Source organism: Nycticebus coucang, chromosome 3, assembly GCF_027406575.1.
Source record: "Nycticebus coucang isolate mNycCou1 chromosome 3, mNycCou1.pri, whole genome shotgun sequence".
Taxonomy (NCBI): domain Eukaryota; kingdom Metazoa; phylum Chordata; class Mammalia; order Primates; family Lorisidae; genus Nycticebus; species Nycticebus coucang.
Genome location: NC_069782.1, coordinates 70,542,518 through 70,568,655, shown reverse-complemented (window position 1 = coordinate 70,568,655; position 26,138 = coordinate 70,542,518). Strand labels below are relative to the sequence as shown.

The 26,138-nt window shown below is 47.0% G+C and overlaps 1 protein-coding gene across 1 annotated transcript; it reads right to left on the bottom strand.

The window, feature by feature from the left end:
• Positions 1-730: 730 nt before the first annotated feature.
• TMEM38A (transmembrane protein 38A) lies at positions 731-26,099 on the bottom strand. Its single transcript, XM_053585569.1, has 6 exons — positions 25,061-26,099; positions 9,875-10,031; positions 9,449-9,633; positions 6,704-6,791; positions 3,433-3,550; positions 731-2,288 (listed from the first exon to the last, which is right to left on the bottom strand). The coding sequence occupies exons 1-6, from the start codon at positions 25,182-25,184 to the stop codon at positions 2,049-2,051; spliced, it is 912 nt and encodes a 303-aa protein (XP_053441544.1). The 5' UTR covers positions 25,185-26,099; the 3' UTR covers positions 731-2,048.
• Between the last annotated feature and the right edge of the window lie 39 nt (positions 26,100-26,138).

The following is a 26,138-nucleotide window of genomic DNA, read 5'->3' as shown; positions in this document are numbered from 1 at the left end:
CCTCAGCCTCCCAAAGTACTGGGACTACAGGTGTGAGCCACCATGCCCAGCCTTATTACTGAGTTTGAGAACTCTTTCAATATTCTGGGTACACCCCCTTTATCACATGCATGGTTTAAAGATTTTCTCCAGTCTGTGGTTCATCTTTCACTCTCATTTTTTTTTTTTTTTGGTAGAGGCAGAGTCTCACTGAACCGCCCTCAGGTAGAGTGCCATGACGTCACACGGCTCACAGCAACCTCTAACTCTTGGGCTTACGCGATTCTCTTGCCTCAGCCTCCCGAGCAGCTGGGCCTACAGGCGCCCGCCACAATGCCCGGCTATTTTTTTGTTACAGTTTGGTGGGGGCTGGGTTTGAACCCGCCACCCTCGGCATATAGGGCCAGCGTCCTACTCACTAAGCCACAGGCGCCGCCCTGTCTTTCACTCTCTTGACAGGGTCTTGCATCAGACTCTAAGTTACAAATTCCAACTGCCCTGACTCATCCTCCCACTTGCCCTTGAAAGGAGCAAACGGTCTCTGATGGCGGGGGATGGCGGCTACTTGGCCTGGTGGTAACAGAGTGGAGATCTGAACCCAGATCCACTTGACCTTAATCCTACAGACCTCATCCACTGCCACCATCTCCCGCTGCAATCAGGGACTGCCACAAGCATCTCTGAGGATACAGACCCCAGAATGACTACAAATCTTGGGGCCAAAAGCCTAGAAATGAATCAGACAAGTCATAAGAGTTCAGTCACAATGATTTATTAGCTGATACCTCACGCCAAGCTCTGATGGACATGCAAGAAGATGAAACTGGGGGCCTTATCACCTCAGGACCCACCCAACTCCCAGGTATCATTGGAACAAGGCACTTTCTCAATCTGGGCAACACTTGGGACCCGAACTTGGTCTGGGTCCAAATCTCACCTGAGATTCACCATGCCCACCACATCTACCCTCTAGGACATCCTGGCCACCTACACTGAGGTGAGGTGGCCAGGAGGGACCCTTCAGCCATCATCCCCCTTACCCTGAAGGAAGTTCCCAGCCTGCTCAGCAGCGACAGCACAAGGCTCAACTCAGAGTAGATAGGTTATCAATGTTTGTTGAATGACTGAATGAGTGACAATGGACTCCTACATGAGGGAGGCCTGATACTTTCAGGTCCCCACTGTGAGTGCTTGGAGCCCCTTGATAAAGCTGGCTCTTGGAAACACTGTCCAGCTGGCTAAATTTCTTTGTTTAGAGGCAGCTTGAAGCCAACATAACAGAACAAGCCTATGCACACTATGATCTTTGCAGACTGCCCTAGACATGTCTACTGAGGGCCTCCTTTGTGCTGGCCAACTTGTGAGGTTCTCTGATCCACAAACACAAATGATCTAAAGTGCAAAGCCATTTTCAATCAGAATTTACAACCATCCTGGCATCTCCTCTAGACTGCACGATGTTTGCTTACAAGCTTACAAGACTTCTTCACATCTAGCTTTAAATTAGCCCTTCCATACCAAGGAGGGCCAAGGGTTTCCACTATACAGAGGGGAACAGGAAGCTCAGAGGAGGGAGGTAACTTGCCCAGGGACGTCCAGCAGGAGTTATAACATTTTGGGCACCGGACAAAGTCTAGAGGAGTGTGGGTAAGAAGAGACTTCAAAATCACAGCACTGGGCTCATAGCAGGTACTTAGGAAATGTCCATCAGATGAATGAGTCTCAACATGGCTTAGGATCCTTTTGGAGTCAAGGTGCGATTTTAGAGAAGGAAAAATAGAACCAAGAATCTAACTGCTGGGGTTTTTGGCTGGAGCTGCTGAGATTCTGTGTGCTGGCTCGTGCCCCTTAAAAACTTTATGGGGACCTGGCAGAGAGAATGGGGCCCTCGATTCCTCCAAAAGTCCTTCATACCTATATCTCATTTAACTCCCACATCATCCCTGGAGGGTGACTGATGGCCCCATCTCTCAGATGAGGACATAAAGATCAGGAAAGGGTATATCTGAGCCCAGGATGCCTCACAGTTCAGAAAGTCCTGGGTCAGGTTCCTCTCCCCAGGTCAGCCCCTAATCTGCTTTCTTGGTCTTCTTCTTTCTGGTGCCCTCACTCAGCTCCTCCCTGGACTTGGCAGGCATGGCTGAATGCTGGGCGCCCAGCCCACCACTGCTGTGGGAACCACCATGGGACCCCCCATGGTTGTCATGGTGATAGTCACTCCCGCAGGCTGCCCCAAACAGCACAGGACAGATGTAGCCCTCCAGGACATCAAAAGGTGAGCTGTGAGAGTGAGTGGCTGTTAAGAATACCTAAAGTGGGGTGGTGGTGGAGACAGCAAGAAAGCCAGAAAGAAACCGAGGCAGAAGGTAAAGCAGGAAGGGGAAAGGAGAGAAGATGGGAGAAAATGTCAGCAAGGCCAAGCCTTATGGCTGCATGCATCCCCAGAAGACAACCACCCAGGGTATAGGACTTCTGTTCAGTGCTAAAGTTAGGATAGAGTGACTGTCAAGTCACCCATCCCTTGGGAGCTCCCCCAACACACCTTGGCTCAGAGAGGAGTGCTATGGTCTGAATGTTTGTGTCTCCCCAAAATTTATATATTGAAAACTAGTCAGCAAAGTGATGGTATTACATGAGGCCTTTGTGGGTGACCAGGTCATGAGAGTGGGGCCCTTGTAAATAGAATTAGTGCCCTCATAAAAGGGTCCTGAGAAGCCAGGCAGTCCCTTCTACCATGTGAGGTCACAGCAAGATGTCAGCAATCTGCAACCAGGAAGAGGGCCCTCCTCAGAACCTGACCACACTGGATTTTGGACTTCCCAGTCTCCAGAACTGTTGAAAATAAATTTCTGCTGTTTACAAGGTGCCCCATCTACAGTATTCTGTTAGAATAGCCTGAATAGATTAAGACACTTGGCCTGGGGTTGAACTGCAAACATAGGGGGAAGAGGACCCAGCTGTCTGCTCCCCTCTTACTATTTCCCTAAGGCTCGGAGACTTATACTCATTGAATTTTAACAGCCTTATAATCCCAGCTAAGGGAGACACATCCCTGAGCTGGAGTCTTCACGCTGAGGGAAAGCAACAGCAGAACTCTCCAGCAGAGGCAGGATGGGCTTGTCCCTGAAGACCCTTCCTGAATGGGGTTACTTCTACCTGATGCAGCAGAACCCTTGGCTACCTGGAGCTGCTTTCTCAGCCTCTTTTCCCTGTGGTCTCCATGCAAGGCACCAGGCCTGCCTCATGCTAGGTCATTTGTATAGATTGCCTGGTCCCCACCTATTAGAGATTGCCTCATGAAGACCCTCCTACCATGGACCTACTGACAAGCTTCTCCCCTCTCTGAGGTGTACTGCCTCAGCCACATAAGGTTAGCAATGTCCAATGTCCCCACTCCTAGCCCAAAGTGTGGGGTAGCACTAGTCAAAGCAGGAAGGCCACAGAAAAGCTTACCTTACAGGATACCATGAACATGGTGAAGATGAAGATGAGAGTGGCTTTAGACACTGGGAGCCAGCGGGTCTGCTGAAGGGTAAAGAGGATGGCTCCATACAGGCTGGCCTTGGTTGGGCTGGAGGGAGTAGTCATTGTTGCTGGGAGTCACTTGTGTGGCTCCTTGTACCTTTGGCCCAGACACACCCCCTGCCCTGGCTCCAGCTTCTTGAGTATGAGGTGCAAAGATGCATGGCTGGCGTGCACGAGGGTATCCTTGTGTAGTGATAGGTCAACCTAACCCAAGGAAGGTCTGGGCTTTTGCCTGGCTTCCAGGATATGCCTTCTTTTTTTTTTGTAGAGACAGAGTCTCACTTTACTGCCCTCGGTAGAGTGCCATCGCGTCATACGGCTCATAGCAACCTCCAGCTCTTGGGCTTACGTAATTCTCTTGCCTCAGCCTCCTGAGCAGCTGGGACTACAGGTGCCCGCCACAACGCTCGGCTATTTTTTTTGTTGCAGTTTGGCCAGGGCTGGGTTTGAACCTACCACCCTCGGTATATGGGGCCGGCGTCCTACTCACTGAGCCACAGGTGCTGCCCAGGATATGCCTTCTAAATTCTTGGAATGTCCTGCCTGATAACAGGGAGACCTTGGGTCACACCAGATAGTAACAATGTGACTTACGGTGGGGGCCTTGGGCCATGCAACACCAGCCAGACCTCTGTCTATATGATGGAAGCTCAATAAAAATCCTGCACTTCAATGTTCAGGGGAGCTACCCTGATTGGCAATACCCCATGCATCCTGTTACACACCATTGCTGGGACAATTAAGGGCTGCTCAAATGACTCAACCGGGCGAAGATAACTAAAGTTTTTACCTGGTCTCTTCTAGACCCTGCCACATACACCTTTTTTCTCCGTTGACTCTAATCTGTATTCTTCTATTGTAATAAAACCATAACCCCGAGCATAATGGCTTGGCTGAGTTCTATGCATCCTTCTGGTAAATCATGGGACCTCAAGGCAGCCCATCCCTAAATAACTCACTCCCCCAGAAAATGTAATTACAACATGCGGAATTTTCTTTAACTTTCCTTTTCTTCCTTACAGAATAGGTTTATAATGTTTTCTTTGCTGCAGAAGACAGACCTGTACTTCTATTCCTGATGTCTGTCACTCATTGCACATATTTACTTATTTTATTTAAACAAACTTTTTTGAGACAGAGGCTCACTCAGTCACCCTGGGGTTGAGTGCCATGCCATCATAGCTCACAGCAACCTCAGACTCTTGGGCTCAGGTAATTCTCTTGCCTCAGCCTCCCGAGTAGCTGGGGCTACAGGCACCTGCCACAACACATGGCTATTTTTAGAGATGGGGTCTCGCTCTGGCTCAGACTAGATTTAATGCACATATTTAATGATGATGATTCTACCTAATATTTCCAAAGCACTCACCAGGTGCCCAGGCCAGGTGTATGATTCCACGGAACCTTCATGCTCAGCTGATAAGGAGTCTGAGAGGGGAAGCCATTTGCCCACTAAGTATCATAGCAAGCAATGGTTTTTTTCTTTTTTTTTAGACAGAGTCTCACTATGTCACCCTGGGTAGAGTGCTGTGGCATCACAGCTCACAGTAACCTCAAACTCTTGGGCTTAAAGTGATTCTCTTGCCTCAACCTCCCAAGTAGCTGGGACTACAAGCGCCTGCCACAACACCCAGCTATTTTTTGGTTGCAGTTGTCATTTTGTTTAGCTGGCCTGGGATGGGCTCAAACCTGCCAGCTTTGGTGTATGTGGCTGGCACCCTACTCACTGAGCTAGGGCTGATAGCAAACAATGTTAATGGCTCAGGTCTCCCATTTCCCCAGTGGTGAATGGATGGTGGGAACAGACTTCTCACGGAGATGGTGATGAGATAATGCCCTATTTCCCAAAGTGTGAAACGGAGATTTTCTTTTCTTTTCTTTTTTTTTTTTTTTTGTAGAGACAGAGTTTCACTTTATCACCCTCAGTAGAGTGCCGTGGCGTCACACAGCTCACAGCAACCTCCAACTCCTGGGCCTAGGCGATTCTCCTGCCTCAGCCTCCCGAGTAGCTGGGACTACAGGCACCCGCCACAACGCCCGGCTATTTTTTTGTTGCAGTTTGGCCGGGGCCGGGTTTGAACCCGCCACCCTCGGTATATGGGGCCGGCGCCCTGCTCACTGAGCCACAGGCATGGCCCGAAACGGGAGATTTTCAATGGCATATGAGGTTCACATTTTCATGGCTTATAGCTTTACTTATTGTAGACTACAGGAATATTTAGCCCAAACTTGCAAAGTCTCTTATATGCATTAGGCCTTGATCTTGGACTTCTAACTATAAGAAACCAATATGTATTGGGCTAAATCTAGTTTAGGATCCTGCACTGGGTCTTGGATGCTGTTTTCTGGCCCTGCCCAGTTTGTTCCAAATATACTTCCCTCTATCTGTAACCTACACTCTGTACCCCTCACTCCCTGCTAAGGCTCTTACTCCGAACCTATAGACCAGCAACACTGTTACTTTTTCTTTAAAAAAAATTGTTGTTAGTATTATTATTATTTTTTGCAGTTTTTGGCTGGGGCTGGGTTTGAACCCGCCACCTCTGGCATATGGGGCCAGCGCCCTCCTCCTTTGAGCCACAGGCGCCACCCTATTATTATTTTTAGAGACAGAGTCTCACTTTATTGCTCTCGGTAGAGTGCCGTTGCGTCACAGCTCACAGCAACCTCCAACTCCTGGGCTTAGGGGATTCTCTTGCCTCAGCCTCCTGAGTAGCTCGGACTACAGGCGCCCACTACAATGCCCAGCTATTTTTTTGTTGTTGTTGCAGTTTGGGCAGGGCTGGGTTTGAAACCACCACCCTCAGTATATGGGGCCGGCGCCCTACACTGAGCCACAGTCGCCCCCGCCCCAATTGTTATTTAGATAAGCAATCTTTGCAAAACTGTTGCTCTTTTCTGATTCAACAGTTGGCAGAGGTGCTGGCCTCTGTCAGGAGGTTTTTCCTTAGCTAAAAACTCCTATTCACTCTTTAAAACCCCAATCGAGTGTCACCTCTTACTGGAAGCTCTGTCTTCCCCCATTCCCTACACAGAGCCATGGCTCCCACTCTGGGCTTCCCCAGCAATAACCTCTGGAAGCTTCTGAAAGGTAGAATTAGGGGTTAAGGCTTCTCCAAGTTATCAGTGGTATCCATCCCAAGGGCAGACACCTGTATATACAGGCAGGATGGAGGAGGAGGGTGGGTGGGATACTTACAAGGACATGTGCAGGATCTCATTCTTCTCGGGCTTCCAGACCCCTCGGAGTAGCTGCTCAAAGTTGGACATGAGGGCAACGCCAGAACCTACAGGACAGGGTGCTTCTGAACAAGCCTGTTACCCCTAGACCCACTTTTCTGCCTAATGGTTTTTAGCACTTGTTCAGGCCTTCATTCCTGCCTTTGTGTTAGTCCTTGGTTTTTTTTTTTTTTTTGAGACAGAGTCTTGCTATGACCCTGGGTAGAGTGTTGTGATATCATCATAGCTCACAGCAACCTCAAACTCTTGGGTTCCAGCAATCCTTTTGCCTTAGCCTCCTGAGTAGCCTGCCATAAGACATAGCTAGTTTTTTTTTTTTTAGCGACAGTCTCACTTTGTTGCCCTCAGTAGAGTGCTGTGGCATCACAGCTCACAGCAACCTCCATCTCTTGGGCTTAGGCAATTCTCTTGCCTCAGCCTCCCGAGTAGCTGGGACTACAGGCACCTGCCACAATGCCCAGCTATTTTTTTTTTGTTGCAGTTTGGCTGGGGCCAGGTTTGAACCTGCCACCCTTGGTATATGGGGCCCGTACCATATACCATAGAGCCACAGGCGCTGCCCTAGTTTTTTTATTTTTGGTAGAGGCAGTGTCTCAAACTCGTGAACTCAAACAATCCACCTGCCTCAGCCTCCCAGAGTGCTAGGATTACAGGCATGAGCAACTATACCTGGCCAGGTCTACTTTACAAATAATTAATTGCCTTTCTCCCTTAACTTTTGCTTTATGTATTTTAGTGCTCTGTTTCTAAGTGCATATATGTTTACAGTTGTTATATCTTCTTGGTAGATTGATCCTTTTGTTAGTATAAAAATGTCCCTCTTTATTTCTAGTAATATTTGTTTTGTTTTAAAGTCTACTTTGGTCTGCCTGTTAGCATACATGGAGGGGGGAAAGGACTTCAAAAAGAGCAAAAGCATGGACATTAGAATCAGAAAATCTGAAGTCAAAATCAACTGTACCCCTTAGCTGTGTGACCTTAGGCAAGACATTTTATTTACTTTATCAGGAAAAGAGAATGATGCTAGGTCCCTCCTAAATGGAGTCTTAAGGATTAAAGACCTCAACTCAAAACGTGCCCTGAGGGCGGCACCTGTGGCTCAAAGGAGTAGGGCGCTGGCCCCATATGCCGGAGGTGATGGGTTCAAACCCAGCCCCAGCCAAAAACTGCAGAAAAAAAAAAAAAAAAGCCCTGATTCAGGGGTCTTAACCTGGGGTTCACAAAGCCAGACAGGAAAAAAGAATTACAACTTCATTTTCCCATCCCTCTCACCCAAACTCAGCCTTTCCTTCCATCATGAATGGCAGCAATAATGTCAGTAGTTTTTTTTTTTTTTTTTGGAGCAAAGTCTCAAAGTGTCACCCAGGGTAGAGTGCTATGGCATTATAGCTTACAGTAACCTCCAACTCTTGGACTCAAGTGATCCTCTTGGCTCAATTTTTCTATTTTTAGTAAGATGGGGTCTCACTTTTGCTCAGGCTGGTCTCGAACTTGTGAACTCAAGCAATCCACTTGCCTCAGCCTCCCAGAATATTAGGATTACAGATATGAGCCACTGTGTCCAGCCCCCTCGGTAGGATTTTTGAGGTTGTCATGGTCACCAACAGAACCCAGTTTTGGTCCTTTTTCTTTTTTTTTTTTACATTACAGTTTCTACAGATGGTTTCAAGATTCTGTTGGTGCTGAATGTTACTTCAAAAGATTGATAGTTACTAGGTGCTACTGAAAGGTCTGCTATATAATGGATAAATAAAGAAGCATTGTATTTAAGAATGTTTTGATAACTATTTTAAAATAATGGGCTTCTCTTTGTTATCTTCTATATTTTTGCATCTAAAAACAGAAGGTTCATGGGCTTCACTAGGCTAAAAAAAAAACATCCTGGTCGACAAACGTTAAGAAAGAACCCTTGGTAGTTAGAACTCTACTGAAGAGGTGCTCACCTGAAACAATTTTGTTCTCAAGGAGGCACTTGGCAATGTCTGGAGACATTTTTGGTTGTCACGGCTGGGGGACAAGGGTGCTACTGGTTGGCATTTTGTGGGTGGAGGCCTGGGATGCTCCTCAACACCCTACAATGCACAGCATAGTCTCCACAAGAGAATAATCCAGCCCCAAACGTCAATAGCACTGCAGGTGAGAAACCTTCCTCCAGTGACATTGGCTTTTGTTATTTTCATTGTCTCTATTGACCTATTGACAGTCACATTTGCAGAAGAATCTTCCCATTTACATCAAAGGTTTGTTTTGTTTTCTTTTGAGATGGGTCTTGCTCTGTCACCCAGAGCTTGAGTGCAGTAGTGTCATCATAGCTCACTGGAACCTCAAATTCCTGAGCTTAAGTGATCCCCGTGCCTCAGCCTCCCAAGCACCTGGGATTACAGGCACACACTACCATACTGGCTAATTTTTCTATTTTTTGTAGAGATGGGGGTCTATGTTGTGCAGGCTGGTCTTGAACTACTAGATTCAAGTGATCCTCCTGCCTTTGCTGCCCAAGGTGGTAGGATTACAGGTGTGAGCCACCACGCCCAGCCTCCTAAAGATATTTTGTAATGGGGGAGATTTGCTTATCCACTCCAGCCTTCTAACCCCTTCATGTGGAGCATGGCTGTCCCAATTTGGGCGACTGATGGTAGCACCGAATCAAAGGTTCTCAACTGCAGTGATTTTTCATTGTCGTTGTTGTCATCATCCTATTTACCTTTGACCCACCCAGTTGCAATCATGACGAACCACCCCTGGTGGTAGTGGTGATGTGCGTGGTGGATGCCCACTGCGATCTTGCGGACTCTCACCACCTCCTTCATGGCCACGAAGATAAGTTTGACAGGCAGGAAGCAGACACACTTGTAGAATAGGTCCAGGGGACAGAAGAAAATCAAGTACCTTTGGGGAGAGAATGTTGAATGTTGGGGAAGGGGCGAGCCAATAGGAGGTGGGGTATGTGGTTGGGTCATACCCTCCCCTCTGACCGGCAACATGCAGGGCCCAGATCACAGAGTCACCACAGAGATTGTGCTGGTGCATCCTGGTTCCTACATCCTCCAACCTCCCTTCTCCCTGGTGCCAAGTTGAGTTGTCCCTGCTCCCCTCCTGACCCTGCTCTCCTATGTCCTGCAATGCTTACCAGATAGCAGAGGCCAACAGGATGCTGGAGTTGTTGCTGAAATAGTCGATCAGGGGCTCTCCGAGGAGCAGATCAGCCAGGATGTAACTCCCAAAACAATGCAGCATAGCACACAGCCAGGACGCCAGGGGGTGGCGCTGGGACAGCTCGACTGCACCTGGGAGGTATGGGAGCATCCCCCACTGTCACCACAGTGCCAAGGGTATGCTTTAACCCCACAACCTCTGGTCAAGCTATCCTAATTCAGAGTGTCCACCCAAACCAGGCAGTTTGTGAAGTTTAGAGGAAGAACCAAGGTTCAGAGAGGCTGCACATGTCTCAGATTCCACAGAGAAAATACAGAGCTGAGTTGGGGTTTTTTTTCCTCTACACCCTGAGAAATGGTGATAACAGTGACACTGGCTCACACTCAGGACTCCTTAAATCACCATCAATAGCCTCAGTCAAGTGATGACTTTTTTTTCTTTTTTTTTTTTGTAGAGACAGAGTCTCACTTCACTGCCCTTGGTAGAGTGCCGTGGCGTCACACAGCTCACAGCAGCCTCCAGCTCTTGGGCTTACGTGATTCTCTTGCCTCAGCCTCCCGAGTAGCTGGGACTACAGGCGCTCCCCACAACACCCGGCTATTTTTTTTGTTGTTGCAGTTCGGCCGGGGCTGGGTTTGAACCCACCACCCTCGGTATATGGGGCCAGCGCCCTACTCACTGAGCCACAGGCGCTGCCCAATGATGACTTTTATTATTGCAGAAATTTTACTGCCAGGAAGAGGCTGAGGCTTGGAGAGATGGGTCAACTTGCAGCTGGAAACACTTTGAAGCTGCTACTGAGGTCTTGTCTAATTAATACCCAAGATCCCTACAAGCTTATGTTGAATTTTTATTTTCTATTTAATTTTAATTTTTTTTTTTTTTTGAGACAGGGTCTCACTCTGTCATCCAGACTAAATGGAGTGCAGTGGTATCATCACAGCTTACTGCAACCTCAAACTCCTGGGCCCAAGCGATCCTTCTGCCTCAGCCTCCCAAGTAGCTGAGATTACAAGTAGGTGCCACCACACCTAGCTAATTTTTCTTTTTTTTTGCAGAGACAGTCTCCCTCTTGCTCAGGCCGATCCTGAATTCCTGAGCCAAGCAATCCTCCTGCTTCAGCTTCCCAGAGTGCTAGGATTACACTTTCGCTACCTATCCTGCTATTTTTTAAACCCCTCCCCACCCTCCTTTTTTTTTTTTTTTTTTTTTAGAGTCTCAAGCTGTCGCCCTGGGTAGCATGCCATGGAGTCATATCTCACAGTAACCTCCAACTCTTGGGCTCAAATGATCCTCAGTTTTTCTTATTTTTAGTAGAAACGAAGTTTTACTTTTGCTCAGGCAGGTCTTGAATTCATGAGCCAAGCGATCCTTCCGCCTTAGCCTCCCAGAGTGCTAGGATTACAGGTGTCAGCCACCGGGCCTGGCCTAGGCCCTATGTTGTTTTGAGGTTTTTTTTTAACAGTCTCATTATGTTTCCCAGACTCTACTTAAACTCCTGGGATCAAACAATCCTCCCCCATCAGCCTCCCTAGTAGCTTGGACCACATGTATGTGCCACTGCACCAGGCTTTTTTTTTTTTTTTTTTTTTTTTGCAGTTTTTGGCTGGAGCTGGGTTTGAACCCGCCACCTTCGCCATATGGGGCTGGCTTTTTTTTTTTTTTAAGGCAGAGTCTCCATTGCCCTGGGTAGAGTGCTGTGGCATCATCATAGCTCACAGTAACCTCAAACTCCTGGGCTCAAGCAATTCTCTTGAGAATTGGGACTACAGGTGCCTGCTATGAAATCCAGCTAGTTTTTCTATTTTTAGTACAGACAGGTCTCAATCTTGCTCAGGCTGGTCTTGAATTCTTGAGCTAAAGTGATTCTCCTGCCTCAGCTTCTCAAGAGTGCTAGGATTACAGGCATGAGCCACTGCAACTGGCCAGCCAGGACGTCTTTGAAAAAAAATTGTTTTGAGGGCTCGGTGCCCATAGCACTGTGTTTATGGCACCAGCCACATACTCCAAGGCTGGCAGGTTCCAGCCCAGCTGGGCCAGCTAACCAACAATAACAACTGCAAGAAAAAATAGCCGGGTGTTGTGGCAGGTGCCTGTAGTCCCAGCTACTTGGGAGGCTGAGGCAAGAGAATTGCTTGAGCCCAAGAGCTTGAGGTTGCTGTGAAATGTGATGCCACAGCACTCTAGCAAGGGTGACCAAGTGAGACTGTCTCAAAAAATTTTGTTTTTAATTGTGTAAAAGATACATAAAATATACCACTTTAAGTGTACAGTTCTATGGCATTAAGAACATTAACATTGTTACGCAACCATCACCACTACCCATCTCCAGAATTGTTTCATCTTCTCAACCATCACTCTACCAAGGGTGACCAATTGAGACTCTGTCCCTGTTAAACACTAACAACTCCCTAACCCCTCTGCCTCAGGCTCTGCCAACCACCAGTCTACTTTCTATATTTATGAACTTGATGACTCCAGGAACCTCCTATAAGTGGAATAATATAGTATTTGTTGTTTTGTGATTGACTTATTTCATTTAGAACTAATGTCCTCAAGGTTCATCTCCATTGTAGCATGTATTAAGATCTCACTTCGGGTGGTGCCTGTGGCTCAGCGGGTAGGGTGCTGGCCCCATATACTGAGGGTGGCAGGTTCAAACCCAGCCCTGGCCAAACTGCAACAAAAAAATAGCTGGGCGTTTGTGGCGGGTGCCTATAGTCCCAGCTACTCTGGAGGCTGAGGCAAGAGAATCGCCTAAGCCCAGGAGCTAGAGGTTACTGTGAACTGTGATGCCACAGCACTCTACTGAGTCGATAAATGTTAGACTCTGTCTCTACAAAAAAAAAAAAAAAAGATTTCACTTCATGGCGGGTGCGCTGGTTCACACCTATAATTCTAGCACTTTGGGAGGCCAAGATGGGAGGATCGCTTGAGCTCAGAGTAAAATCTTGTCACTACAAAAATTACCTTGGCATGGTGGCACATACTTGTAGTCTCCGATATTCAATAGGCTGACATAGAAGGATCACTTGTACCTAGGAGTTTGCAGTTACCGTGAGCTATTGTGACACATTGAACTCTAGCCCAAAAGACAGAGCAACAAGAAAAAAAAAAGATTTATTTTCAAGGTGGAATATGTCACTACATGGATATGACTCATTTTGACACTTAGATTGTTTCTACCTTTTGGCTATTGTGTACATAGGTGTACACATTTGGCTGCTATGAACATAAGTGTACAAATATCTTTGATTCTCTGATTTCAATTCCTTTGGGTATATACTATGAAGTAGGATTGCTAGATCACATGGAATTAATTCTATGTTTAATTTTGTTTGGAACCACCATATTGTTTTCCACAGAGCCTACACCATTTTACATTCACCTGCGGTGCACAGGGTTCTAATATCTCCACATCTACACCAACACTTCTTTGTTTTCTGGGTTTTGTTGTTGTTTTTGGTAACAGCCATCCTAGAGGGTATTAAATGGTCTCTCATGATGGTTTGGACTTGCATTTCCCTGATGACTAGTGATGTGGAGCATCTTTTCATGTGCTCATTGGTCATTTGTCTGTCTTCTTTGGAGACATGTCTAGTCAAGCTTTTTAAAAATTTTTATTATTTAATGGCTGGTCACAGTGGCTCACACTTATAATCCTAGTATTCAGGAAGGCTGAGGTGGGACAATGACTTGAACTCAGGAGTTCAGACCACCCTGAGCAAAGCAAGACCTCATCTCTGCTAAAAATAGAAAAATTCGGAGGTGCCTGTGGCTCAAAGGAGTAGGGCACCGGCTCCATATGCCAGAGGTGATGGGTTCAAACCCAGCCCTGGCCAAACTGAAAAAAAAAAAAGAAAAATTAGCCAAGTGTGTAGTGGGTGCCTATAGTCCCAGCTACTTGGGAGGCTTGAGCCCAGGAGTCTGAGGTTGCTGTAAGTTAGGCTGAGGCCATGGCAATCTAACTCGGGTGACAGACTAAGACTCCATCAGCAAAGAAAAAATGTATTATTATTGTCTTTATTTATTTTTTGAGACAAAGCCTCAAGCCTTCACCCTAGGTAGAGTGCTGTGGCATCACAGCTCACAGCAACTCCAACTCCTGAGCTCAAGCGAGTCTCCTGCCTCCGCCTCCCAAGTAGCTGAGATTACAGGCACCTACCACAACACCCAGCTATTGTTTTGGTTGCAGGCATCATTGTTGTTTGGCCGGCCCGGGCTTGATTCAAACCCACCAGGCTCAAGTGTATGTGGCTGGCGCCTTAGCCGCTTGAACCACAGGCGCTGAGCCTATTATTGTCTTTAGATACAGGGTCGCACACTTTTGCCCAATCATAGGTCACTATAGCCTTGAATTCCAGGACTCAAGCAATTCTCCTAATTCCTGCCTATAGGCGCATGATACCCACCTGGTAACTAAAAATTTCTTTTGTAAATACAGAGTATTGCTAAGTTTGCCCAGGCTGGTCTTGAACTTCTGGCCTCAAGTGATCCTCTTGCCTTGGCTTCCCAAAATCTACATTTTTAAAAACTGGGTTGTGTTTCTGCTATTGTGTTATGATCCCTGCTTGTGAAGGATGTTTCTTTGCTAGGAAAAGAGTTTTACTTTACCCCAGGTGGGAAGGCAGAGCAGAAAAGAAAAGGTGAACACATGAGAGTACTCTAGTCTTCTCTTGCTGGGGGAGTGCCACTGAGGCAGACAGAAGACACCACGTATTGGTACTGGCGGGAAAATCAGAGAATGCATATGTGCAGGGGTCCTTGAAGGTAGAATTAAATAAACAGGAACACAGGACAAGCACATTGTGAAGGCACTCCACACTGGTGACACGGAAGGAACAAGGACATAGAAGCAGAAATGACCAAGCACAAATGCTGCTTCCTCCAGGAAGGCTTCCTTACTTTTAGGTGTTGGCCAGGTAGCCATCATTCCTGCCTGTGGACTCCCACACCCTGTGGACTCCATCCTTTCTCTGTGTAGGTCTTGCTATTTTATTCAATGTTAAAAAGATAACAAATAGATTAGTGGCTACTGAGAGCTGGCAGAAATTGGAGGGGTAGTAACAGCTGAAGGTTTCTTTTTGGGGTGATTGTTGTACAGCTCTGTAAATATACTAAAAACAAGTGAATAGGATGTTTTAAATGGGTTAATGAGAGGTTATGTGAATTCTATCTCAATAAAGCTATTAAAAGTTAAAAAAACAAAACAAAACAAACAAAAAAAAACAACCCTGGTTTCTTATCCCCTCAATTAATCCCCAACAATTAAAAAAAAAAGGTAAAAAATGTTGGGGCAGGGAATGATGGTTCACTCCTATAATCGCTGTACTCTGGGAGGCTGAGGAGGGCAGATTGCCTGAGCTAGAGGGAGACCCTGACTCTAAAAATAGCCAGGCGTTGTGGTGGGCGCCTATAGTCCCAGATACTTGGGAGGCTGAGGCAAGAGAATCGCTTAAGCCCAGGAGACTAAGGTTGCTGTGAGCTATTATGCCACAGAACTCTATTGGGGGTGACAAAATGAGACTCTGTCTCCAGAAAAAAAAAAAAAACTTTAAAAAAAGTGGGGCATGGGCGGCGCCTGTGGCTCAGTTGGTAGGGTGCCGGCCCCATATACTGAGGGTGGCGGGTTCGAACCCGGCCCCAGCCAAACTGCAACCAAAAAAATAGCCGGGCGTTGTGGCGGGCGCCTGTAGTCCCAGCTACTCGGGAGGCTGAGGCAAGAGAATCGCTTAAGCCCAGGAGTTGGAGGTTGCTGTGAGCTGTGTAAGGCCACGGCACTCTACTGAGGGCCATAAAGTGAGACTCTGTCTCTACAAAAAAAAAAAAAAAAAAAAAAGTGGGGCATGCCTGTAATCTCAGCACTTTGAGAGGCTCAGGTGGGAGGACCACTTGAGGTCAGGAGTTTGAGACCGGCTTGGGCAACATAGAGAGACTGTATTTCTGAAAAAAAAAATCTAAAAAACTATGCAGGTATGATGACGAATGATTGCAATCTCAGGTTAACTATGTGTATGAAATATTTTATCATTAAAACTCGAAAAAACAGCCAGGCACGGCAGCTCATACCAGTAATCCAAGCACTCTGGGAGGCTGAGGAAGGCGAATTGCATGATCTCAGGAGTTTGAGACCAGCTTGAGTAAGACTGAGACGCTGTCTCTATGAAAAACATAGAAAAATTAGCTGGGTATGGTGGCACATGCCTATAGTCACAGCCATTTGGGAGGCTGAGGCAGAGGATCACTTGAGCCCAAAAGTTTGAGGTTGCAGTGAGCTACAATGACACCACTGTACTCTAGCCAGGTGACAAAGTGGGGGGGGTGGGGAGAAGGAAGGAAGGAGGAGGGAGGGAGGGAGGAAGGGAGGGAGGGAGAGAGAGAGGGAGGGAAGAAGAATGTTCTGAAATGTATATATTTCATATAGGTAGACTCATACAATATGTGCTTTTTTTTTCTTTTAAAAACTTTAGCCCACGCAATGTTGGCATACAATATGTGCCTTTTGTGTCTGGCTTCTTTTGCTTAGAGTGTTTTCAAGGGTAACATTCACTTTTGGGGCTGTACAGTATTCTACCTTAAGAACAGATCACAATTTATGTACCTGTCCCATATATATTTGATTATCAGGAAACATGCCCAATTCAAGTTGTTTTAGAATTATTTCCCTTCCCTTTGCTATCCCTACCAGCTAACCATGTGATCTTGAACAAACCATTTTTTTCTCTGTGTCTCTTTTGGTCAACTGGGAACCCTAATTCCTTCTTAGCCTAACTCCTGACAAGGGTTGAAATGAAAATTTCTCTCCTCCAATCTCACCCTGGGAGTAACAATCCCAAAGTGCATCTTTTTTTTTAGAGAGACAGAGTCTCACTTTGTCACCCTTGGTAGAGTGCCGTGGCATCACAGCTCACAGCAACCTCCAGCTCTTGGGCTTAGGTGATTCTCCTGCCTCAGCCTCCCAAGTAGCTGGGACTACAGGCACCCGCCACAAGGCCCATCTATTTTTTATTGCAGTTTGGCAGGGGCCAGGTTTGAACCCACCACCCTCGGTATATGGGGCTGGTGCCCTACTCAGTGAGCACAGGTGCCGCCCCCAAAATGCATCTTCTCCCTGCCCTCAATATTGATGGAGGTCCTAGGGGTATGAAGTAAAATACTCTCACGTCTATCCCTGGGGTCTATTTAAAACGCAGCCGGCTGAGAGTTAATCCTCTGGAGCAGCTGGAAGATCCTGTAGGGGCCAGGTCAAATGAAGCATCCATGTTTGGCAGAAAGGAATACCTCTGCATCTAAAAATAACTCCAAGGGGCTGAATTCTTTCCAAGGTCTTTTGTGTGCCCTCTGGGATCAACCCAGGGACAGAGGCCGGGGAGTAATAGGGTGGAGGGCTGGGGTTTGTGGGAATAATGCCCCGACAAGTAGTTGTCATGTCTACAGCACAGGAATGCCCTGGGATCAGATTCACACACCCAGTTTCAGGCTCTGCCACTGACACTGGCATAGACGTGAGCCAATGACCACCCATACCCCCCGTGCCAGTTTCCTCCATTGTCAAAAGATTAGAATGAGACCAGTCACTCTAGCTGAGGTGTGATAATTTGATGAAATCACACTTTTCTATCAATATGCTCTTTTGTTTTTTTTTGAGACAAGGTCTTGCTCTGTCACCAGGCTACAGTGCCATGCACTGGTGTCATTCACAGCTCACTGCAACCCCAAACTCCTGGGTTCAAGCAATCCTCTGCCTCAGCCTCCCAAGTAGCTGGGACTATAGGTGCCCCTTACCATGCCCAGCTAATTTTTGTAGTTTTAGTAGAGACAGGGGTCTTTCTGTTGCTCAAGATAGCCTCAGACTCCTGGCCTCAACCAATCCTCTGCATCCTCCTGCATGAGCTTCCCAAAGTGCTAGGATTACAGGCATGAACCACTGAACCTGGGCCTCATCATTATATTCCTTAAACCCTGGAAGACAGGACAAGTTTCACCATTGCCAGAGATGAGAAGATTGAGACGAGAGACAGGCCTGCTCCAAGGCAGCAAGATGATGGCTAAGAAACTATGGTCCTGATTCCAAAGCCCAAGTTTTTCTGCTTTGCTTAACTTCTTTTTGGTTTCACTTACTGGATTTGGGGATAACACCAGGAAGCCGAAGAATCTGGGTTTCAAACCCAAGTGTGCCAGCCATGCATTCACCTCCTCCCCTCCTACTGGTTGAGCATGGGCTAGTTACTTCCCTCTCCAGGCCTTGGTTTGTTCATGTGTGTGAGATGGGAATACTGTCCAGCACGACCAACTATCCTGCTTTGCCTGCGACCCAGGAGTTTCCTGGAACATGGAACTTTTGGTGCTTGTCTTTGGCAACCCTGGACAAGGTGTGTGCTCCAGTGCTTTGTCATTTCAAGAGATGCCTGTGAGGGTAAAAAGAGATTGCTTAGTGCTCAGCAATTATGCAAGAGGTGTTCCTGGGACTGAATGGAAATGCAAAGTCCTCGTGGGTGGAAATTTCAGTACATGAATTTTTTGTTTTGCTTTAAGACAGAGTCTTGTTCTGTTCCCCACACTAGAGGACAATGGCATCATCACAGCTCACTGCAACCTTAAACCCTGGGCTCAAGTGATCCTCTTGCCTCAGCCTCCTAAGTAGCTGGACTACAGGTATGAGTCACCTTGCCCAGAAGTAGATGGATTTTTAGAAATCAGCTGTGCCTCAGGAGAGAAGCAGCCTTGGGTCCCTAAGTTCTGGTCTGTCAAAGACACTGTGATTGTCCCTCTCTGGGGGGCCATGTCTCATTTGCAGCTGACAAGGCAGTATCAGAAGGGTCTCCAGGGTACTCCAGCACTGCTAATATTCTATACTCTTTAGTCTACGGTAGACGAGGTGTGCTGTATTGACCAAATCTCGCAGTGACTCTAAGACAAGTCTTCTCTTGAGCTTTTGAGTTCAGCTTTCTGAACTTAGTTTCCTCTCCCATAAAATGGAGATGGCAGCCTCAGCCTTACAAAGTTGCAGGGTGAATAGCCCCTTGCCACCAGAAAGCTTACAGTTCAAACCAGAGATTTTTTTTTCTCTTGAGACAGTCCTACTTTGTCACCCTGGATGGAGTGCCATGGCATCCTAGTTCACAGCAACCTCAAACTCATGAGCTCAAGCAACCCACCCCCCTCGGCCTCCCAGAGTGCTGGGATTACAGATGTGAGCCACCACATCCCACCCTAAACCAGAGATCTTAAGCCAGGGATCAAAGAACTATTTTCCTCAGCTTCCACAACATTTGAAAAAAATGTTCAAACCATAATCAAGATGTCCTTCAGGAAATGAAAGGATATATCAGCTATGATACATCCTTACCATGGAGTATTAAGTGAGCTATCAAGACACACACATCCCACCCCACCCCCACACAAAGAGATCTAAAATGAATATTGCTAAGTGAAAAAAGCCAATCTGAACAGGCTACATGCCATAGTTGGAAAGTTATGACTCCAACTTTGTGACATTCTAGAAAAGGCAAAACTATAGAGGCAGGCAGTAAAAAAATCAGTAGTTGCCAGGGGTTGGGGTTGGGGGATAGGGAAGAATAGGTGGAACACAGGGAATTTTTAAGGCATGAAAGTGCTGTTGTTTATGATGTTTTTAGCATCTGAAGGATTTATTTGGATATAACCTCACTGCATGCAAAGAAACTAAATCTTTGTTGCTTTTGCACCATCATAAAGTCAAAAAAGTGTAAGTTCATTATGAGTCAAACCATTGTAAGTTGGGACCATTGTGCTCTGTGTGATACTATTATACAGAGTGGCTATAAAGTTTGTGTGCAATTTAAAATAGTGTGAAATTTAAAACTGCACAGGAACTTTGTAATGGTACAAACATGGTATTACACCTTTGTCAAAATCCATAGAATGTACAACACAAAGAAACTCTATGTAAACTACAGACTGGTTGATAATGATGTTGGTAACATCTGATAATGATGGTGGTATGGTAATAATGATGTTCATACTATTGATTCATTGACCTTAACAAATGTATCACTCGAGTGTGGGATGTTGGAGAGGCGAGGGAAGGGGAGTACGTATTACTTTCAGCTTAACTTTGCTGTGGACATATCTTTGCTCTAAAAGATAAAGTCTGGCCAGGTGTGGTGGCTCATGCCTATAATCCTAGCCTTTTGGGGGAGGCAGAGGCAGGAGGATTGCTTCAGCCCAGGAGTTTGAAGTTACAGTGAGCTATGAATGCATCACTGTACTCCAGCCAAGGTGACATAGTAAGATCCTCTCTCTAAAAATTAAATAAATAGTATTTTTACCTAAAAAAGAAAAAAAAAATGTTTGAATAGCCAATCCAGGAAACTGCAAATCCACATTTCCAGCTTCTCTTGAAAATTCAGCTCTGGTGGCTCCAACCCCAAGCAGGTGGAGATGTCTTGGTTGGCTCTCACCTGGAGACAGATGGTCCTTACCACTTGCTTCCGTGTAGTGTAGCATCTGTCCTGCCTCCGGAGGATTTGGAGTTTGAGCTTTCTGGTCTAGAGATCAACGGTTCTCAACATGGGGAGACCGTGTTCCAGGGACACTGATGATGTCTGGGGGCAGTTTTAGTTGTCGTTACAACTAATGACAGGGGAGAAGGTGCTACTGGCATCTAATGGGCAGAGGCCAGGGATGCCGTGAAACCTCCTGAAATGCACAGCACATCCAAGACTTTGTCACTATTTATTTCCAAGGTTGGGAAACCCTGATGCAAAAAGCTAGTTCTAATCTGAGGAACTTTAACAATACTGATGCTTTGCCACCCTCAGAAATTCTCATTTAAATCATAGAGGGGTGCTGCTAGGACAAAAGGATTTTTTTTTTTTTTTTTTTTGTAGAGACAGAGTCTAACTTTACCTCCTTCAGTAGAGTGCCATGATATCACAGGACTCACAGCAACCTCTAGCTCTTGGGCTTCAGCGATTCTCCTGCCTCAGCCTCCCGAGCAGCTGGGACTACAGGCGCCAGCCACAACGCACAGCTATTTTTTGGTTGCAGTTCAGCCGGGGCTGGGTTTGAACCCACCACCCTCGGTATATGGGGTCGGCGCCTTACTCACTGAGCCACAAGCGCCACCAGACAAAAGGATTTTTAAAATCTTCCCAGTTAAGTCTGCCCAGTTTGAGAAGTATTAGAGGTTTTTTTGATGGATCAGGGCTTAAGATACATAGAGTTGTCATTCATTCATTCATTCATTCATTTCTTCAATTATGCAGCCAGTTACCCACTGCTTCCTTCTCTCCTTTTGTATGGAACTTGGGAGTCCTGCAAGTGAGGCAGACTCAGACCTCCATGCCCTTAAAGAGCTCTAGGTTTAATAAACAGTTCCTGACTCTTTCAGTTCATCTTTTTGCAAACTTCAGCATGCTCACAAATCATCTGAGAATCTTGGTCAAATACAGACTTTGATTCAGCAGAGGGAGGGAGGGAGGTGCCGAGACCCTACATTTTTACCTGGCTCCCAGGTGGCATAGACGCTACTCAGCTAAGGATCACACTCAGCTTCATCTTTACTCAGGAGTCTTGAGAAAGCCTGACCCATAAAATGCCAGTACCTCAGGTAATATCATACATTCCTCCACATACTTCCAAATAAATATAAGCATCACTCACAGATCTCTTCTTAGACCCTATCACTGATAAAGTACTCCAAAGATGTTCATTGTAGCCAGGAAAGGGAGTCTGAGATTATTTTACCAATGATCCTATTTCACAGATGAACATAGGTGAAGAAACCTGCTTGGTGTTTATCCAGTGCTAGAGGCAGCAATGACTCCCAATTCTAAAGTTTTTTTCACCTTAAAGCCAGTGTGGCTCTCATAATCAGCTAGGGCTGGCTTCATGGGACCCTGAGCTCAAAAGGGCCCCCTACTTAGCTTAATATTATGCTATCACTGTGCTGAATTTTTTTTTTTTTTACAGTCACCTTTTGTTTTATACACCTATTGTGCCATGAATTCATAGGAACTAGGTTCCAGCAGCTCAGGGGGACACGACATTGGACACGTCCATTGGACACGACAAAGCTTGCTATGTCTATTACACCATGAATTCATGGGGAAATGGGTTCCAGCATCTCATGCCCCCTTTCAACTGGTTCTCCTGTGTGCTATGCTGTGCACCTATTATGCCATGAATACATACAGAATAGGTCCACACCTTATGCCCGCTTTTAGCCGGTTCTTTTGCTTCTCCTGTGTGCTACACTGTATACCTATTATGCCATGAATTCATACAGAACAGGTTCTAGCAGCTCAGGCTCCTTTCCATTGATTCCTACAAAATGAGTTTCTCTGGGAGGGGCAGGCGGGTGCTTCAATTGAACCCAGGTACCTTTCTCTTTGGCTTCCTTCTTTTTCTGATCATTTTCCTTCATACATTTTAGGAAGCTATCTCTGCTCTTAGAGTGCTTAATATGCTCAATAAGAACATTAATCCTCTTGGCAAGAATCCTGCCCTTAACTTGTTTGTTTACAATGCCAATAGCATGCTGGGTAACACTGTAAACACTTCCAGTTTTGTCATGGTGACATCTGTGTGGCACGCTGTTTTGAACAATACCCATTTCCTTAATGTAGACAATATCATCTTTCTTACCTATTCATGTGTATGTGGCCAAAGGATCAACTCTATGTTTTCGAAAAGGTCTAGTGTATGTGTATCAGGTACCTCTCCTGTCTCCCTGTGTGTTCATCATTTTGGTGAATTACTAAAAGATGGCATGGCTGGCCAAAAGGAATGCTGAAATTCTTAATTAAAAAAAATTTTTTTTAGAGAGGGTGTGTTGACTAGGCTGGAATATAGTGGCGTGACTATAGCTCACTGTAATCTTGAACTCCTGGGCTCAAGTGATGCTCCCACTTCAGCCTCCTGAGTAGCTGGGACTACAGGTGCTAGCCACCATGGCCAGCTAATTTCTTTAATTTTTAAGAGACAGGGGTCTTTCTATGTTGCCCAGGCTGGTCTGGAACTCCTGACTTCAAGAGATCTCCTACCTCAGCCCCTCAGTCATCACACTTGGCTGAAATTCTGAATTTCTCAACATGGAATTCTACACTGACATTTTGTATTGGGACCAGCACATAGATTCTGAGTAGAAGCACTAACAGAAGCTCACCACACACGCCAAACTAAGGGGTAACAGTTCAGTCTAATGCCTTACTTTTTAAGGCAATCAACTACCTTGGAGCAATCGTACTGATTCTTAGAGCCAAACAGAACTGGGTTTGTGTCCAAAGGCCATCATTTACCAGTTATGGGACCACAGGCTCTTTGTGTATTTAAGATACCTGAGCCACTATTTCCTATTTTCCTAGGTATAAGAGGAGGAGGTAGAACTGGTTGGGGTATCTTGATAGCAAGCAGCAATCACTGGGGGAGGGGAACTTGATATTCTGACTTAATTACTAGAGCAGAGATGGGAGGAGGTATTTAAAAGCCCCTGGATTGTCTCATATACAGTCAGGGTAAAGAGCCACCTTTCGACACTTCTGGAACCTTTAGGCTTGAGAACTTCCAGCTCAGATGGTTTACTCTGGGACTCCTACAGAAATATCTCAATCCTTCCTGCAGGTACCCAGGCAGTTTGGACACCTCTTTTCTCCATACATTAGTGTCCTAAACCCCCACAGGGCTCCTATCCTCCTCAGTTTTACATTTTACCAAAATTGCCCAGGGTACTGGACTGAGATACCAGAATTCTTCCCTAGAAAGGAAATGTAACCCCATGTTCACACTAGAACAATACAAAAGCGTATTTTGCTTTGCAAAGTAACTGCTTTCCAGAATAGCTTTTAAGGAAATAGGTTCTGGAATGTGGGAGGCAAAAATAGAATTAAAAAATGCCTGGCAAGGCGGCGCCTGTGGCTCAAGGAGTAGGGCGCCAGTCCCATATGCCGGAGGTGGCGGGTTCAAACCCAGCCCCGGCCAAAAAAAAAAAAAAAAAAAATGCCTGGCAAGTTGAGTATGATCCTGTTTGCCTAAGATTGTGAATTTATGTCTGTAACTACATAGGCATAAATGAGCAGAAGAGAGATCAGGAAAGGTGGCCACCACTATCCACTATGTTGATGGTAATTATCTCTTTTTTCCTTTGTGCTTTTCAGCTTTAGTTTTTAGTAAACATGAGACCTATTTTTATCATCTAGAAAAGAACAGGCTATTTACATTCTGAGATTTAGGGGTAATTTATATCTAAGTGGAACAAAGGGTCACAAAGTTTGGAGTACTTGATCTCTTTTCTAAAGCTAAATTCTACTGTCCATTAAGTTTTCTGGTGTGCTAGAACAAATTAAAATAACAGCAGATGAACAAAAACATTCGCTAATGGTGAACCTTGCATAAAAATAACACATTGTAAGGAGGCCATTCATTTTCCTTTAATATATATATATTTTTAAATATAATCTAAGAAGCAGGGTCTACTTTGCTGCCGTTTCATAGAGGCATGGGGGTTTGGAGTTGAGGGAGGAAGCTGACCCCAAATCACCCCGCCCTACAGCAGGTTCTGTACCATGGAAAGGATCCAGGGACAGGACTGAAAGAATTCCCGCCGGGCTCGAAAAGCCAGTACGGTCGGGCACCAAGAACCAGCAGGCCAGGCAATGGGGAAAGGGGAGGGAGTGGAGAGGAGGGGCACCGGTGTCACTTTCGCTGAACCTGATCACAGCCCCCAGGCACAGCGGCCCTTATATAGACACTCAGCTGCTGCACCCACTCCGCGTGCCAAGGGCAAGGAGGGAGGTCATAGCTGCGAGCGGCCAGGACATCTGGCTCGGGCAGCAGCGCCGACCCTCACTTGCAGCCTCGCACCTACCTATGCCCCTTGCCCAAGTTCAGGCAGCCTTGATCTATGATTACCCCGGACTTGCTCTCTGCCTGCCTGTTTCCCCCTCCCCCAATAAGCACCCTCCTTTCCGCCCACATCTGCTTCCCCTCCCCCAGCCTCGCCATTCTGGGGGCTTCTCCGCTCGGTATGCGACAGCGTGGGAGAACTCCACGATCTCAGCATCTGCCTACTCCCCCGATCCAGTCCCTGGGTCTGTGCCCCCCCTTTTTCATCCGCGACCCCCGAGTTTTCCCCTCCCCACCTTACCAGATCCCTCCAGCCCCCCCGCCTGGGGCTTACCTGGCTCATATTTGAGGTAGAGAATGGAAACGATGAAGTAGCTGAGGTCGAAGACTGGGAAGAGCGGCACCCGTGAGAAGCTGAGCGCCAGTTCGCCCAGGCTCAGAGCCGAGAGCAGGTCCATGGTGTCCACCGGGTACTAACCCGGGCACAGACCCGGTCCGTCCTGCAGCCCCAAGGCCCCGCTACTGCGCCCCCGCCGGTGGGCCCGCCTCCGCCCGCCAGGCGCCACCCCAGACCCGGCCCTCGCAGGAGAGGAGGGGCGACAGTCCAACCCGGCATCAGTGGTGGGGCGGTCCAGTCCCATGGTGCTGGACTGTCGCGAATCCCATTCTCTACCCCTTGGGACTCCATGACCCCATTCAGTGCAGCAAAAGGGGTTGCGGGGCCCTGGAGGAAGGCGAGAGGGACAGATGGGCTGTCCACCAGGGGGGTCCCCCACGGAGCTCAAAGGCGGGATACCAGTCCCTGCAAGGCAGGATCAGCCAGGACTTTGTCACCCTTGGGGCCCAATTAGGATATCCGTCCTCTGTGGAATCTAGTCAGGACCCTTACTCTCTGGTGGGACACCATCAGTCAGAATCCCCATCCCTGGTGGAGGTCGGTTAGGACCCCCAGTCCTCTATGGAGTCTCGTCAAGACCTTCTTGACCCTAAGGTCCGTTCAGTCAGGACCTACGTCCACCGTGGGGCTTCACGAGTCAGGACCCCGACACGACCCCCACCCCCATGGGGACTGCTCGCTCTGTGGGGATCCCCGACTCCCGTGGCGCCCAGAAAGACCCCTTCTGCAGCCCAGATGAGGCGCCGTGTTGTGGGTGCCCTCTGTGTCAGGACCTCGCCTCTTACGCAGTTCAGAGGTTAGAGGGTTTCTCCGGAAACCCAATTCGGTAGCCCAGCAAGAAAGAGGGAATCGCTGCCAGAGTAATCCTGCCGGAAGCTAGACTTTACGCATGCGTAGCACGCTTCCCACATGTGACCCAATCCCTTCCCTGGGAGGCTCCACCCGGTGAGGGGTGTCAGGTGTCCGTCCTTTCTTCCCTGACCTACCAGGCTTCACCAGAGGCGAGGGCTCTAGC

Coding starts and splice junctions, on each gene's coding strand:
- TMEM38A (XM_053585569.1), bottom strand. CDS start 25,184: ATGGACCTGCTCTCGGCTCTGAGCCTGGGCGAACTGGCGCTCAGCTTC. Junction 9,634..9,874: donor CTGTTGGCCTCTGCTATCTG/GTAAGCATTGCA, acceptor CTCTCCCCAAAG/GTACTTGATTTTCTTCTGTC. Junction 6,792..9,448: donor TGCAACTGGGTGGGTCAAAG/GTAAATAGGATG, acceptor CCTGTCCTGTAG/GTTCTGGCGTTGCCCTCATG.